We start from the raw sequence: 14,540 nt of genomic DNA, 5'->3' as shown, positions 1-14,540 counted from the left end.
GCTGGCCCCATATGCCGGAAGTGGTGGGTTCAAACCCAGCCCCAGCCAAAAAACTGCAAAAAAAAAAAAAAAATCTTATTTCCGGGTCAGTGCCCATAGCTCAGTGTTTAGGGCGCTAGCCACATACCCCAGGGGTGGCAGGTTCAAACCCAGTCTGGACCTGCTAAACAACAACGACAACTAACAACAACAAAGACAGCCGGGCATTGTGGCAGGCATCTATAGTCCCAGCTACTTGGGAGTCTGAGGCAAGAGAATCACTTAAGTCCAAGAGTTTGAGTTTGCTGTGAGTTGTGATCCCATGCACTCTACTGAGGGTGACATAGTAAGACTGTCTCCAAAAAAAAAAACTTTATTTCCTCTATTAGACAAAGAGTTTCTAGTGGGCAATTAAGTGGTGTTGACCTTTCCATCTTACTGCATAAAGTGGATGGCTTTGCCCACTCCTTCTTTCCTGGTTTTCAACATGTAGAGGTGGTCAACATAAGGAACTTCCATGGAATACACGTGGTGCCCTCTGGTCTGTGAAAATGAGGTGGTAAATGTAGGGAGGTGGTCAACTATGAAGGTTCTACTGTATATTTAACAGTTTGATTCATACTAAATTTTATTCCATTTCTCAAAGACTGAAAATTTTTTTCCATCTTAAATATTGGGGGAAATCACACCGTATAGCAGGGGTCCTCAAACTTTTTAAACAGGAGGCCAGTTCACTGTCCCTCAGACCATTGGAGGGCCAGACTGTGGGCCCTGGGACAAGTCGGCTGCTAAGCAGGACAGGCAGCATCGACAAAAACACCCAGTGGGCCAGATAAATGTCCTAGGCAGGCTGCATGTGGCCCACGGGCCGTAGGGACGCCTGCTGTACGGTATTCTATCATCATAACCTAACTAACACCTTATCAGACATTGTTCATGGGTTTTCACTATTAGAATACTGTGACACATGCCTGCATACATAAGTCTTTGCACTTATTATTAGGCTAAATCCCTAAAATGAGTTTAAATCAAAAGATAGCAATATGAAAACTTTAGACAAACAGATGTGTTAGAAAAGCTGAGCCAGGTTACACTACTGGTGGTATAAGTTTTCTTGTGGTTCCTCCATCTCTAAAATCTCTTTTGTTGTCTATCTTGTCCAGGCTGACTTCAGAATTTCTGAGGCATGCATCGCACAGTGGAAGCAAACCAACTTCATGACCAAGCTGGGGCACGTTTCCTGTAAATCACTGAAAGGGGGGAACATTAGCTAGCCAGCCCAACAGCTTCTTCCTTTTTCTCACCATCCCAAGTCATCTGTCTCCTCGGTTTGCTTCATCCGTCACCTGTTTGTCCATCTCTCAGGACACTGAAACAACAGTGCAGAACTCAGGGGCAGCTCCCCTCAGAATGTGGGATCATCCTGTCTGGCTGCAGTGAGAGACTGACTCCCTCGGGTATCATGAGGACTGGGCAGCAGCAGGCAGTCCGCCTCTGCCTTCTTCCCTTGGCTGCGGGCTGGAAAAATCTGGTTTCAATATAATTCGTAGAAAACATTGCCACAGTCCTTGTAATTGGAAAAATATTGGTTCCCAGGTTTTCTTGGCATTATTCTGCAGCTGTTGCCTCTAGCTAGGATCTAGTACCTGGACTAATTATAGCTTCTCCCCAACAGGAAATTGTGGGATTTGAAAAGGAAAAAGAAGGGAAAACAGAGAAGCCAGTGGTCTACCCAGGTGTTGGCAGTTTTCCCAAACCCTGCCTACCCTGAGGCTTGGCACTGGACTATGAGGACTGCCCCAGGCTTTTGGAATTTCTCTTGATCTAGCTGGGTTGGGATATTCCCTAAGCCAGCTGTGTATTGTTAGCATCAGGGGTGGAATGGTGGCACATCACAGAGCGTGGGGTAGTTCTCCAAAAGGCATCTCAATCAAATCACTAGGCATCACTATAATAAATTCAAATAAAATGTCTGAACAAGGGTGTCTGGATGTGGCTGTGAGCTGGACCACATTGGGAGAGAACACAAGTGTGAAACAGCCTGGTGGGCCCCTCACCCAACCTGGGGTTGCTTGTATCTTGGACTTTTCACCCTGTAATAGGGGAGGAGAGAGATGGCTAAGAGACACCTTGACTTTGCCTCTGGCAGTACTAAGCATAAGAGACCCACTCTTGGGTTCAATTTTTTTTTTTTTTTTGAGACAGTCTTAGTCACCCTGGGTTTGAGAGCTATGATGTCATAGCTCACAGCAACCTCAAACTCTTAGGCTCAAGTGATTCTCTTGCCTCAGCCTCCCTGCCAAACATCTGGATTTTTTTTTTTTTTTTTTGAGACGGAGCCTCAAGCTATCCCCCTGGGTAGAGTGCTATGGCATCACAGCTCACAGCAACCTCCAACTCCTGGGCTCAAGAGAGTCTCCTGCCTCAGCTGCCCAAGTAGCTGGGACTACAGGCACCCGCCACAACGCTTGGCCATTTTTTGGTTGCAGCCATCGTTGTTTGGCGGGCCTGAGCTGGGGATTCGAACCCGCCACCTTAGGTATATGTGGCTGGTGCCTTAGCCACTTGAGCCACAGGCGCCGAGCCAACATCTGGATATTTTTAGAGACAGGGGTCCTGCTCTTGCTCAAGCTGGTCTTAAACTCCTGAGCTCAAGCAATCCACCTACCTTGTCCTCCCAGAGTTCTAGAATTACAGGTGTGAGCCACTGCACCAGGCCCTCTTAGGTTCAATTCTTGCAGCAGATATTTTTCCTTTTAAACACTGCCCTGCCCCTCCCCCATCAAGAAGCAACAGTCGCAGCCAGGTTTCAATCATTTAATTATTTTAACACCTTTAATGAAACACAGAGCTTCTTCATGTGTCTCACTCAGGCTTCAGGGCAGAGGGAATGCGGTTGCTTGTATAGACATATCAAAGACTCAAAAATTTAAAGAAATATATATATATATGTCTCTCTAACATTTTTATGGAAATTAAAAATCAGAGGCTTTTGGTCTCTCCATTTGCTCTAGGTCAAGCTCATTATCCCAGAGGATGAAGAAGGGTTGCCTCTTCTAGATCTTCCCTTCTCCTTTGTATTCAATCCCACCCAGTGGGGAAACAAGCTCAGAAGATCCTGAGGATAATGAGCTCGCTAACATTGGAGGAGAGGGGAGAAAAGAGAAGTCAGGTTCCCTCTCACATCCAGCAGCTGCCAGGTCCTGGGGCCCAGCTGCCGGGGGCAAGTGGCCCAGAAGCTCTGAGCAGAGCAGTGCTCACTGATGATTCTCTCCCCCCAGCTTGCTGGGCAGGTGCAGTGAACACCCGGCAACCCCTCTCCATTACCCACAGGGCGAGGGAAAGACATTGGTTTGTAGCTGCAGGGAAAAGACAGTAGTGACAAGCTGAAGGAGCCCTGGAGGAGGCCAGAGGAACCTGGGCCCTCACCCCACATCCCCTATGTTCTCAGCTCTTCCAGGAGACATGCTGACCTCTCTCCTTGGCGATAGAGAAGCTAAAAACCAAGGTTCCTTGCCAGGCTCAAGCCCAAGTCACTGTTGCAAAAAGAGGATCAAGAAAGAAAGGGTGGCCCTGCGCGGCAGCCACTCTGCAGTGGAGGGAGGCACTAAGCCACCTCTGGAACCACGGGGGCCTGTGGGAAGCCAGCTTACCTAGACAGGTGACCCAGGCTGCAAACAGAAAGATTAAAATTCCTAGAGAAGACAGCAGTAACAGAAGCTGACACTAGGAGACAACCACCCAGCCTACTCTAGGAACAGTGGGTGGGCCTCATAGACTAGGGAAGAGTTGAGTAAAATGCACCTTTGGCTTCCCATCCTTGTCACTCAGTGTCAGCTCCCCCCAGTGGAACCACTTGTGCCAAAAGGCAGCTATAGAAAGGACATGCACCGGAAAAAGTAGAGAAAGATCAGAGAATGAAGTCCATGGGGCCAAGGCCAGGCCTACTGCCCAGGCTCGTTCTCCCCTGCCAGTTGTCCCCCACCCTGTGCCACCTCAGTGCTTTCTCAGTCCATGGGCTCCTGCCTGATCAAATGAAACAGGCAGAGGCTTGGCATTGCCCAGTGCCCCCCAAGATGACTCCCTACTCTGTTCTGCTTCCTGTGGACACAGAGACCTGCAGACCTCCGCTCTGGTTCTTCCTCCCCCCACCCCTTTGGGCCCTGGCAATCTCCTACTTATCCCCTGCATGGAGCACCTGGCAGAACGGGAAGGCAGGAGGGTGGCTGGTGAGTTGAGGCACAGGAGGGCTGGCCCCCACTGCACCTTTTGTGCTTTGGAATTCCACAGCCCCACTCCTGCCCCCAGCTTGGGGGAGCCTGTGGGAATACAACTTCCTCACCTCCAAGAACTAAGAAAAGGAGCAAACTTGAATAGGGAAGGAGGGGACAGATATGTCCTAAGCTATGGGCTGGCTACTGGGGACTGATACTGCTGCCATGTAAACAGGCCCTTGGAATGTGGCTTCATGGACCCTAGAGGATGGACATGCAGCCACTTTGCAAAAGTGCTTTAACTCTGTACTACAGTATGTGCATGATTTGGACATGAAAAAAAAAAAGAAAAGCAAGGTGTTCTTCGTCCCACTGTGGCCTCAGACCAGCAGGGGGCGCAGCCACCCACTCCCATGGCTACCTCTGTCAAGGAGAGGCTGAGACTGAAGCAGCAGGAGATGAATCCATTCAGGAAAGACATGAGAGGAGATGATGACAGGACAGGAGCAACACCAGGCTTGCATAAACTTCAAAGGCTGAGGAGGTTAAGGCTGCAGGCGCCCTCTCTATTAGATTGTGTAGATCGTGTCTGCCATATCCTCTCGTCCTTGGAGCTGCTCAGGTCCCTGAGAGATTGGATTCCTGGGATGGGTCAGCAGTGCCAGTAGTCAGACCAGCTCTTTCTGTGGGTCTGTGGGCGAAAGGAAGGCACGCTTAGCAAACGGCCTCCCAGCTTAATTCCGGCACTAAGTTCAATGCACACCCTCACCCAACCTTTTCCTGCCCTTCCATTTACTGACTGTACCAGCAATGCTGGGCAGGACCCCTCCCAAATGTTCTGACACTGTAATGCGTCACTGCTCCACACTCTCAATGTGACTAGGCACCCAAGCCCCACACACCTTTATCCTCACTGTGGCTCATACAGGGTTGACAGTTTACACTTCCCAGACACCTCAAGACCACAAAAGTCCTACAGATCCAAAAGTAAATCCCTAACGACAGGACTGCAGAAACCCATTTCCTACCATCGGTGATGGAACCTGCACCCACCACTGCCACAGTACCTGAGCCTGTGAGGCCCATCTTCTCCTCTGGGCCCACCAGCTGCACAACACCTCCATTCTCTGCCAGCTCCCCCTTAGTCCTGTCCTCCACATGAGGGAGCCCATTGGTGGGAGGAGAAGTAAGGGGCTCAGCCCAAGGAAAACTAGGGGACGTGGGTGGGGGGACTCCCACGGAAGGTTTGCGGGCCACAGGTGGAGGAGCCTTAGGTGACTTCTTTGGGGTTTGGGGTGGTCGTTGCTCTGAGATGCTCCGAAGTTCAGCCACTAGGTTACGCTGGAGGTCAGCCTGGGTCTCAGGGGACACAGGCCGCTCAAACTGCAGCTTCTTAGTGCCCTTGGAGAAGATGAAACTAGCCGTAGAGGCAGGGGACTGAGGAGACCGTGGCTCTGCCTCTGGTGGTCCATTGGGCTGGGCACTTGCAAGGCCCTCACTTGCAGCCAGGCTGGAGGCCTTGAGTCGGACGGCAGCGTGGAGCCCTGAGGAGAGGGCAGGCGCTGGGCTGGCCCGCCCCGACAGGGCCCTTCGCAGTGGCTTCTGGGGTGCTGACAGCCCTGATGCTAGGGTGGGTGTCCCTGTGGGAGTGCCCACAGAGCGCAGCCGCACCATCTGCAGGAGCGAGGGTGTGACCAGGGGGGCCCCCGCAGCATCCTCCCTGTGCACCCCGCTCTTGCTGCTGCCCACTGGTTCCTTTCGAGGGAGCTTGGCCAGAGGCCCTGAAACAGAACTAGCAGGAGGTGGGGCCGGGGGAGCTGGAGGGGGGTCTGGGGGGCTATGAGGCTGGCTCTGGACAGAGGCAGTAGCTGAGGAGGGTGAAGCAGTAAGGGAGCTGACAGGGTCTGGGGGGCCTGGGGGGCCTGCAGGCTCAGGGCCAGCCACAGAGAAGAAGGCCTCCTCAGGTGGGGGGAAGTCGGGCATGGACAGGTCCTGCTCCTCAGGTGCAGGGGGTGGGGGTGGGGGCCAGTTGGGATCTTGGAGGGGCTCCTCAGCAGTCTCAGGGGCAGATAGTGCCTCCACCACCACCACCTCTGGCTTCTTCGTAGGTGGTGGGGGTGGATGATAAGATGGGGGTGGAGATGGTGGAGGTGAATGGTCTTTGGAGACAATAGGAGACTCTTGGGCGGGGGTCAAGGATGTCTGAGGAGGGGGAGGGCATTTGGGACTGCCATCAGAGGTGGAAACAGGCCCAGGAACTATGGCAGGAGCAGCTGGAGCAGGGGCAGCTTGGTTAGAGCTTTTGGGCTTGGAGGGAGGCGGGGAGAAGGGAGCAGGCACCTTGGGGTGAGGAGGTATGACAAACCTGTCACCCAGGATGGTTGACATCTGTGGCGCAGAGCGGTCTGAGGGGGCTGGGTCAGAGGAGGAGGAACACAGAGATGTCAAAGAAGAGGAGACAGAGGCCCCAGGAGATCGGAGGGAAGTGACACGCTCTGGCTTAGGGGGCTGGGCTTTTCCTGGGGAAGCAGGGGCACCAGCCAGACCCTTGGGTGGGAGGGTGGGGGTGCCACTTTGACTCGAGTATCCACTGGAAGGTGAAAGCGTCCGTTCTGGGGAGCGTGGGGGGCGTCGGGAGCCACTTGGAGACAAGCCAGGCACCCAGCTGCCTGCGGAGGTGGGTGGACAGGGTGCTACCCCAACCCCTTCTGACCCACCAGTGGTGGGTGGCCGAGGAAGCTGTGGCTGCTTGCGCTCAGGCTTGGGAGGCAACCCTAAGGGCCCATCAGGTACCACAGAGCCCCGCTGATGGAGGGAGTAGGTCCGGCGGGGAGGAGGTGGAGGCCGCTTCATTTTCCGGAGGGACACACTCCGGCCAGATAACTGCCCACTACTCCGGATGCTGACAGTGTCTGAGGCCTCCGCAGTGCTACCCCCACTGGGGGACCCCCTCCCACTGCCCCCCTGGGGAGGGGGTGCCACATTATTGCTTGCTACAGAGCCTTCTGGCTGGTCCTCAGAGCCACCCTTAGAGGAGAGGGTGGAACCGTCAGACACAATGGTTTCAGAGGACTGAGAGTGGCTCCAGGTGTCACTGGAGGAGGAAGGGTGGCGGCTGCGGGGCCGTGGGCTGGAAGCCGAGGAGAAGCGCCCCAGCGAGCGAACGGAGGCAGGGCTAGCCGAGTGCAGGCTACAGCGGCTCAGTGTGCGCAGGCTGCAGCGGCCCAGGGCCACCACGTCCACTGTGGGTGGCAGCACAGCATGTGGAATCAGCTTCGACAAATATGTGGCCTGGGGCGAGATGGACATAGCTGGGCTCAGAGGCTCTGGTGGCCCTGCCCCTCCTGTTAATCCAGGCACTGCTAAGGACATAGGCCGGGTCAGTAGTGGGGGCCGGGCCCCTGTAGACCGGCCAACGAGCGTGTCATCCCGGTAGACACGATCAATGTGGCGCTGCAGCATAGCCTCTGTCTCAGTGCCAGCCTCTGCCTCTGCCTCCAGTGCCTGCAGGGACACTCGGGCCCCTATTCCTGAGGCCAGGCTTGCTGGGTGGCCATCCACTGTGGGGATGCGCACAGCATCCCGAGGACCAGGAGGCTGAGGAGTACCTGGTGCCTCACGCTCGTTCCGCAGGCCTGGGATGGACAGGGATGAAGTGGGGTCAGCAGAGAGGAGTTGGCCAGGGCTCCCCACCCACCACCACTGCTCTAACCCAGGGCTCACCAAGCTCTTTCTGCACGTGCTGAGGCAGTCCCAACACGGTGCTCCGCCGCTCCCTCCGCCGTCGCCCCGACTTTCCAGATGATTTGGGAAATGAGTCATGGGGCCGGAAGGTGGAGCCTGGGGACCAGTCCAGGGGAGAAAAACTGTTACAGGAGGAGGACTTGAGATACATTCCCTAGAGCACTACTTTTTTTCTTTTTTTTGAGACAGAGCCTCAAGCTATTCCCCTGGGTAGAGTGCCATGGCATCACAGCTCACCACAACCTCCAACTCCTGGGCTTAAGCGAGTCTCCTGCCTCTGCCTCCCAAGTAGCTGGGACCATAGGTGCCCGCCACAACACCTGGCTATTTTTTGGTTGCAGTTGTCACTGTCGTTTGGTGGGCATGGGTGGATTCGAACCTGCTACCTTAGGTGTATGTGGCTGGCACCTTAGCCATTTGAGCCACAGGCGCCGAGCCTAGAACACTACTTTTATAGAATATTAATAAGAGCTCTGTAAAAAATGATTTCACAATCAACTAGGTATGGACAAAGCTGAGGCTTCTTTTCTGCAAAAATTCTGGAAGGCTACTAAGCCGACAACAATGGAATTTCCATTTAGTGATAGCTTATTATTTAGTGATCACATCACTATGTGTTAGCCCGCATGCTAAACATTTGGCATTCATTCCAATAAGATAATTACTCACTATCTTCATTTTTATGGAAGATTAAACAGAATCTCAGAGAGGTTAAGGATTTGACCAAGGTCACACAGCTACTGTGCACCAAGAATCTCCAGGTGTTTCCTGAATTCACTGAATCACAAAGCCTAGGGAAACTGGATTAGGAGGCAGACAAAGCCACAGGTGTGGGTATGAGGGTTGCCCACTATCTCCTCTCCCCTGCCCATGAAACCACTGGTGAGCAGACACCTTTGCGTTGGATCATCTCTGAGCGGATGGAGAGAGCGTCCTCTGCTGTGGAGCTCTCAGCTGTGTACGATGTGGCCTGGCTGCAGAAGGAGATGCTGTCTTCATCTGGCCCCGTACGGGAGAGCTACGGAGGAAGGAGGAGATGAGGCCCTGGCCTAGGTAGGGCCACCTGCTCAGGGCTCCCCCCTGGGACTTTCGACTCAACAGAGTCCCCCCCAGTATCACCTAGCAGTGGGCAAGCATCAGCTATAACAACCCTAGACTCACCCTCAGGGATCACTTAGTCTAGCCCTACATCTCAGAATACAGACCCAGAAAGCTTCAAAGACACTTGCCTGCCAATGGTCAAGCAGGGAGGGACAAGGAGAGTCAGAACTGAGCTTGGGCACAGGGCTCACCTGGATGCTCTGCGTGTCTCCATGGTCCCAGCCACCCTTGTTCTGTTTCTGTTTTTCTGGAAAACACCAGAAGGGTGTATTGGGTTAGGCCCTTGACCTTGAGAGCTGAAAGAATAGCAGGGGAGGTAAGGGGAGGATAGGAAGAGGGAAAGCAAGGTTACCTTGGTGCTGTAGGGAGCGGAGCCCCTCCTGGGCCTGCGTGTGCAGCTCCTCCAGGTGAGGCGGCCGCCCACTGGGGAAGAAGACATTGTCCTGGTGCTCATCCACTACAGACCCTGGCCCCTGGCCAGGTCCTACGCTTTGACGTTTGTCACTCTCAGCCTTGGCAGAGCCTAATGGGATGGAGGAGAAAGTGAGGCTCAAGGTATCTAAGGCCTTGGGGATGCACAGGCATCACAACAGGTGCGCCCCTATTGCCCAGACTGCACACAACATACATGCGCTACCCACTTCCCCAATCAGGACACAACCCCCAGTTCTGGGGCACACACTTAATACACACAGCCCCCAGGTATATACATGAACTATACCCAGGTGTACATATATCCAAGTACCCACAGCACACACAGGGGATACAGGTCTACCATATATGCACAAAACACCCCCAGGCTTTGGTGAGCTATACAAACAGAGGGCATCCAAGTATAAATACACACAGGTAACACCAAGCACACTCTGCTCCCACATACACATGACACCCACAGTCCCCACTCTGTATGTATGCAAACAGTACCCAAGTATATACACAGCTGTGTATCCACGTCACTCGGCCACATGTAAGACACCCCTAGCATACATACAACTCATAGCAAACATATTTCTCGTCTCCACCCCCCAAACCCACTTCACAGGAAAACAAACCACCCTTTTCACACAACCCCTTGGCCCAGATCCAAGAGAAAGACACCATGAGAAAGTAAGAAGAGGAAGAAGCTAATGGGGTCATAACCAGATTCCCAAAAGACCCTGGGGCAGGAGAGGGGCAGACTAGGGATACAGGTCTCCTACTCACCCATGTGGCTGCCCCTTAGTGAAAGGATGGGCAGGGGAGGGGAGAAGAGGACCCAGGCCCCTCCTCCCTAGTCAGGAAGCTCCAGTCTCTCTCAGGGGAACAGTCCCAGGTGTCCCCCTCTCCTGGAGGCCCTGGCCCTGGCCCCTGGTGCAGAGGAGTCAGGGATCCATTACAAAGGATCCTGTTACAAGCCCCGCCCATGGAGGGGCTGGTCATCTAATCCAGGGGATGGGGGCCTGTGTCAGCATTTTACTGCCCAGCCCCCCTTTAAATGAAACCCACAACATAAGCAAAAGCACTGAGAGGGTCATGTGACCTTGGTAGCACCTTATAAAGGGACAGGAACAAAACAAGCCCTTTAAAGGGCCATGTCACAGGAACAGGGTCTTCTGTTCAGAAACCTGCTTTTCCTCCTTCCTCAGCCCATACTTTAGCAGCCAGAACTCCTGCCCCAGGGAATCCACAGGAATCCCACAGATAGGAGCCAGAGAGTCCCCAGCAGATCTGGTTAGATCATTTCTCTCAATCTCCAGATTCTACAGGTTGGGGAAACAGGTTCAAACAGTAAAGGCTTTGCCTGACATCACCCAACAAACAGAGTTTACTCCTCTGTTTGTAAACTCTGTTTGTTGGGTGATGTCAACACAGCCAGGACTAAACTCTGAGTTTCCAGAGGGAAGTCCTAGATCACACACAGACTAGGACCTCCGGGCCCCACAAAGTCTAATAAACTCTTGCCTCAGCCTCCCAAGTAGCTAGGACTACAGGCACCCGCCACAACACCTGGCTAGTTTTTTGTTGCAGTTTGGCCGGGGTCAGGTTCAAACCTGCCACCCTCAGTATATGGGGCTGGCACCCTATCCACAGAGCCACAGGAGCCACCCTGGCCCCTATGTCTTAATCCAGGTCTGAAAGCCCTGTTCCTAGGAGAAGGAAATGAGCACAGTCCCCTCCCTCCAAAACTTCTCCACCTCCAGGCTCTAAATCTGATTTCCTTAGCCAAGCTCCTCACTGCTAGGGTGGTCTCTGCTCCCCACATCCCATCCTCCCCTGCACATTGAGATGACCCAGGGAGAAGCAGCCCTCTCTCTACCTAAACTGTGGTATTGGGCTGCACCCAGTAAAGTGTGGGTAGCCCTGCAGGGAAGTAGTCTTTTTGGAGGGCTGCAGGCTTCAAGGTCAGAAACACCTGGATCCATCCTCCCAAGCACAACCAGAGCCCACACAAAGGCAGCCACACAAAGCCGCTGGACAAAAGGAACAGCACTGGCGGAGATTCTGTCCTCATTACTAGCCTCCATGCCCCACCTCATTACTCTTTCCCGGCCTTGATCCCCACCCCTCATTCTACAAGAGGGTCTGGCAAAGGGAAAAGTCAAGGATCCCTCCCCTCCCCCTACAGCCACACCCACTCACCCTTCTTCTTAAAGAGCCCAAAGAGCACCGGGAGGTGGCGGCCCAGGAACACCACCATGACTGCAGGCACCGCTAGAAACTGTTCCCTACCCCAGCCTTTCCTGACGTCCCGCGGTAACCCAGCATTAAGGGGACGTGGAGCCCTCCAGCCCAGCCGCGGAGGCAGAGCACAGGCATCTGGCAGGGGAGGGGGAGGGGCTGCTCTCCAGGTCCTCCTCCCACCCTCGCCACTGATCCCGCCTATCTGCCAACCCCGCCCCCCAAGTGGAAACTGAGGCCTGGAGTCTGTGGGTGCTCTGCTCCAGTGGAGAATATGACGAGGACCGAAGACCCTCAATGCCAGGGGGCAGATCACTAACCCTGCCCCCACATCCTCATCTAAATACTCAGGAGCCAGAGCTAAGGCAGGGGTCCCTGCGCCAGATGGTAGGTGGAAGGGCTCCTAGACTAGACTTGGCATGGTGCCCACCCCAAGCCCTCCAGGCTACTGAAGAGCTCAGAGCCATCAGCAGTCAGGCATGAGCCCAGGGGTGCCCGTGGGGATGGCAAGGCTATGGGCAGAGGCCCCTGGAGGGGCAGGCAGGACTGGCACAGGGCAGAGTACTGGGAAGCTGGGGAGATACCCAGAGCAGAATCACAGTGGCTGGTAGCAACAACCCTCATATATATGTTCAGTCCCATACTTTGCAAAGGACTTTCTTCCCACTTTGGCAATGTAACAACAAAAGCCCAGAGAAGCACAGTAAACTCTGCAAGGTTACATGGCAGAGGCAAAACTTCAAAGCAGATTTCTTGCTTTCCCAGCCCAGGATTCTTCTCATTGACCCCACTCTGTGACTCCATGATTCTGTTATGGATCCATAACCGGGCAGGGAGAACAGAATTAGTCAAGAATTAATTAGCTCACACCTTAATCCTAAAACTCTGGGAGGCTGAAGCAGGAGGAATGCTTGAGCTCAGAAGTTCAAGACCAGCCTGAGCAAGAGCAAGACCACGTTTCCACTAAAAATAGAAAAATTTGGGTTGGCACCTGTGGCTCAAGTGGCTAAGGTGCCAGCCACATACACCTGAGCTTATGGGTTCAAATTCCACCAGCTGGGCCTGCCAAAAAACAATGACGGCTGAAACAAAAAAAATAAGCCGGGCGTTGTGGCAGGCGCCTGTAATCCCAGCTACTTGGGAGGCAGAGGCAGGAGAATCAATTGAGCTCAAGAGTTGGAGGTTACTGTGAACTGTGATGCCACAGCACCCTACCCAGGGGGACAGCTTGTGGCTCTGTCTCCAAAAAAATAGAAAAACTGGCAAGGCATGGTGGGCACCTATCCCAGCTACTCAAGAGGCTGAGGCTCAAAGACTGCTTGAGCCCAGGAGTTTGAGCTTGCTATAAGCTAGACTGAGGCCATGAAACTCTTGCTTGTCTAAAAAAAAAAAAAAAAAAAAATAGGGCCAAGCTCGGTGGCTCAAACCTGTAATCCTAGCACTCTGGGAGGCCAAGGCAGGTGGATTGCCTGAGCTCAAAAGTTCAAGTCCAGCCTGAGCCAGAATAAAGACCCCATCTCTAAAAATAGCCAAGCATCGTGGCAGATGCCAGCTACTCAGGAAGCTGAATCACTTGAGCCCAAGAATTTAAAGTTGCTGTGCACTATGATGCCAAAGCACTCTACCTAAGGCAACAATGTGAGACTCTGTCAGGAGGTAGGAGGATAGGAGAAGGGAGAGGTACTGGGAGGGAAGTCAGGTCCAGGTTCAAATCCCTATCCATTACACACAAGTCATAACCTCACATGAAAACAAGGCCAATAAGGTCAGGAGTGGTGGCTCATACCTGTAAATCCCAGCACTTGGGAGGCCTAGGAGGGTGAATCACCTGAGCTCACAGGTTAGAGACCATCCTGAACTAGAACTAGACCCCTGTCTCTAAAAATAGCTGGGTGCTGTGGTGGACACCTATAGTCCTAGCTACTTGGGAAGCTGAGACAAGAGAATCACTTGAGCCCAAGAGTTTGGGGTTGCTGTGGGCTATGACACCAGGGCACTCTACCAAGGGTGACAAAGTGAGACTCTGTCTCCAAAAAAAAAAAAGAAAGAAAACAAGGCCAATAATTCCCCTTTATAAGATTTTGTATCCATTTCTCTGATCAGCAAGCATTTATTAAGCTAGTACTAGGGGCTACAGTTATAGAGGAACACTTTATCTTGTTCAGTGATATATCCCCAGTGCTTTAATCACTGGCGTATCCCCAGTGCCTTGGCACATGCTATGAGTTCAATAAACATTTGATGAATGCATGGATGAGGTAAACAATGTAATTTTTAGTAGTGAAGACTATGGAACTGTGGCAGGAAGGGGAAGCCTTTAGATGGGCTGTCAAGGAAAACCCTTCTAAGAAAAAGGATGTTGGACCTGAGGCCTGAATAATGACAAGCCAGCCAGGGCAGGTACTGGGGGCAGAGCCTTCTAGACAGACAACTGTGTATTTTAAGGCCTTGAGGCAGGAGTAGTGGGTTTCCAGGAACAGAGAGAGGCCAATATGGCTAAAGAACTGAGCAAGGGAAGAAATGGCAAGAGATGGAATCAAAGGAGGGCAAGAGGCAGATCAGGTCTGGTCCCACAGGCTTTGAGGGTTTTAGCTGGGGAATGACATTGTTTAAAAAAAAAAAAAAAAAAAGGCTCAGTGCCTGTGGCTCAGGCAGCTAAGGCGCCAGCCAAATACACTTGAGCTGGTGGGTTGGAATCCAGCCTGGGCCCGCCAAATAACAATGACGGCTGCAACCAAAAAATAGCTGGGCGTTGCGGCAGGCACCTATAGTCCCAGCTACTAGGGAGGCGGAGGCAGGAGACTCGCTTGAGCCCAGGAGTTGGAGGTTGCTGTGAGCTGTGAT

The 14,540-nt window shown here is 53.1% G+C and overlaps 2 protein-coding genes across 3 annotated transcripts in view; one reads left to right on the top strand and one right to left on the bottom strand.

Annotated features, from left to right (window-relative positions):
* Window positions 1–1,962, top strand: part of YARS (tyrosyl-tRNA synthetase) — a 36,523-nt gene extending 34,561 nt beyond the window's left edge. Inside the window, exon 13 of one of the 2 annotated variants that reach the window (XM_003801258.1) lies at window positions 1,143–1,962. In XM_003801258.1, the coding sequence (XP_003801306.1) occupies window positions 1,143–1,253 (111 nt within the window). In that variant the 3' untranslated portion in view covers window positions 1,254–1,962. The remainder of the gene's footprint in view (window positions 1–1,142) is intronic. The other variant, XM_012812379.2, reaches the window with a different exon arrangement.
* An 820-nt stretch (window positions 1,963–2,782) lies between these two features.
* KIAA1522 (KIAA1522 ortholog) overlaps window positions 2,783–14,540 on the bottom strand; it is a 36,890-nt gene continuing 25,132 nt past the window's right edge. The window contains exons 2-7 of the mRNA XM_012812378.2: window positions 9,391–9,561; window positions 9,230–9,285; window positions 8,832–8,955; window positions 7,917–8,033; window positions 5,261–7,828; window positions 2,783–4,884 (exon numbers count right to left, since the gene is read on the bottom strand). Of these exons, the coding sequence (XP_012667832.1) occupies window positions 4,862–4,884; window positions 5,261–7,828; window positions 7,917–8,033; window positions 8,832–8,955; window positions 9,230–9,285; window positions 9,391–9,561 (3,059 nt within the window). The 3' untranslated portion in view covers window positions 2,783–4,861. The remainder of the gene's footprint in view (window positions 4,885–5,260; window positions 7,829–7,916; window positions 8,034–8,831; window positions 8,956–9,229; window positions 9,286–9,390; window positions 9,562–14,540) is intronic.

The sequence above is a fragment of the Otolemur garnettii genome, unplaced genomic scaffold (genome assembly GCF_000181295.1).
Source record: "Otolemur garnettii isolate 467f Iridium unplaced genomic scaffold, OtoGar3 scaffold00204, whole genome shotgun sequence".
Taxonomy (NCBI): domain Eukaryota; kingdom Metazoa; phylum Chordata; class Mammalia; order Primates; family Galagidae; genus Otolemur; species Otolemur garnettii.
The sequence above is the reverse complement of the archived record's forward strand: the minus strand, read 5'-3'. Positions and strand labels throughout refer to the sequence as shown.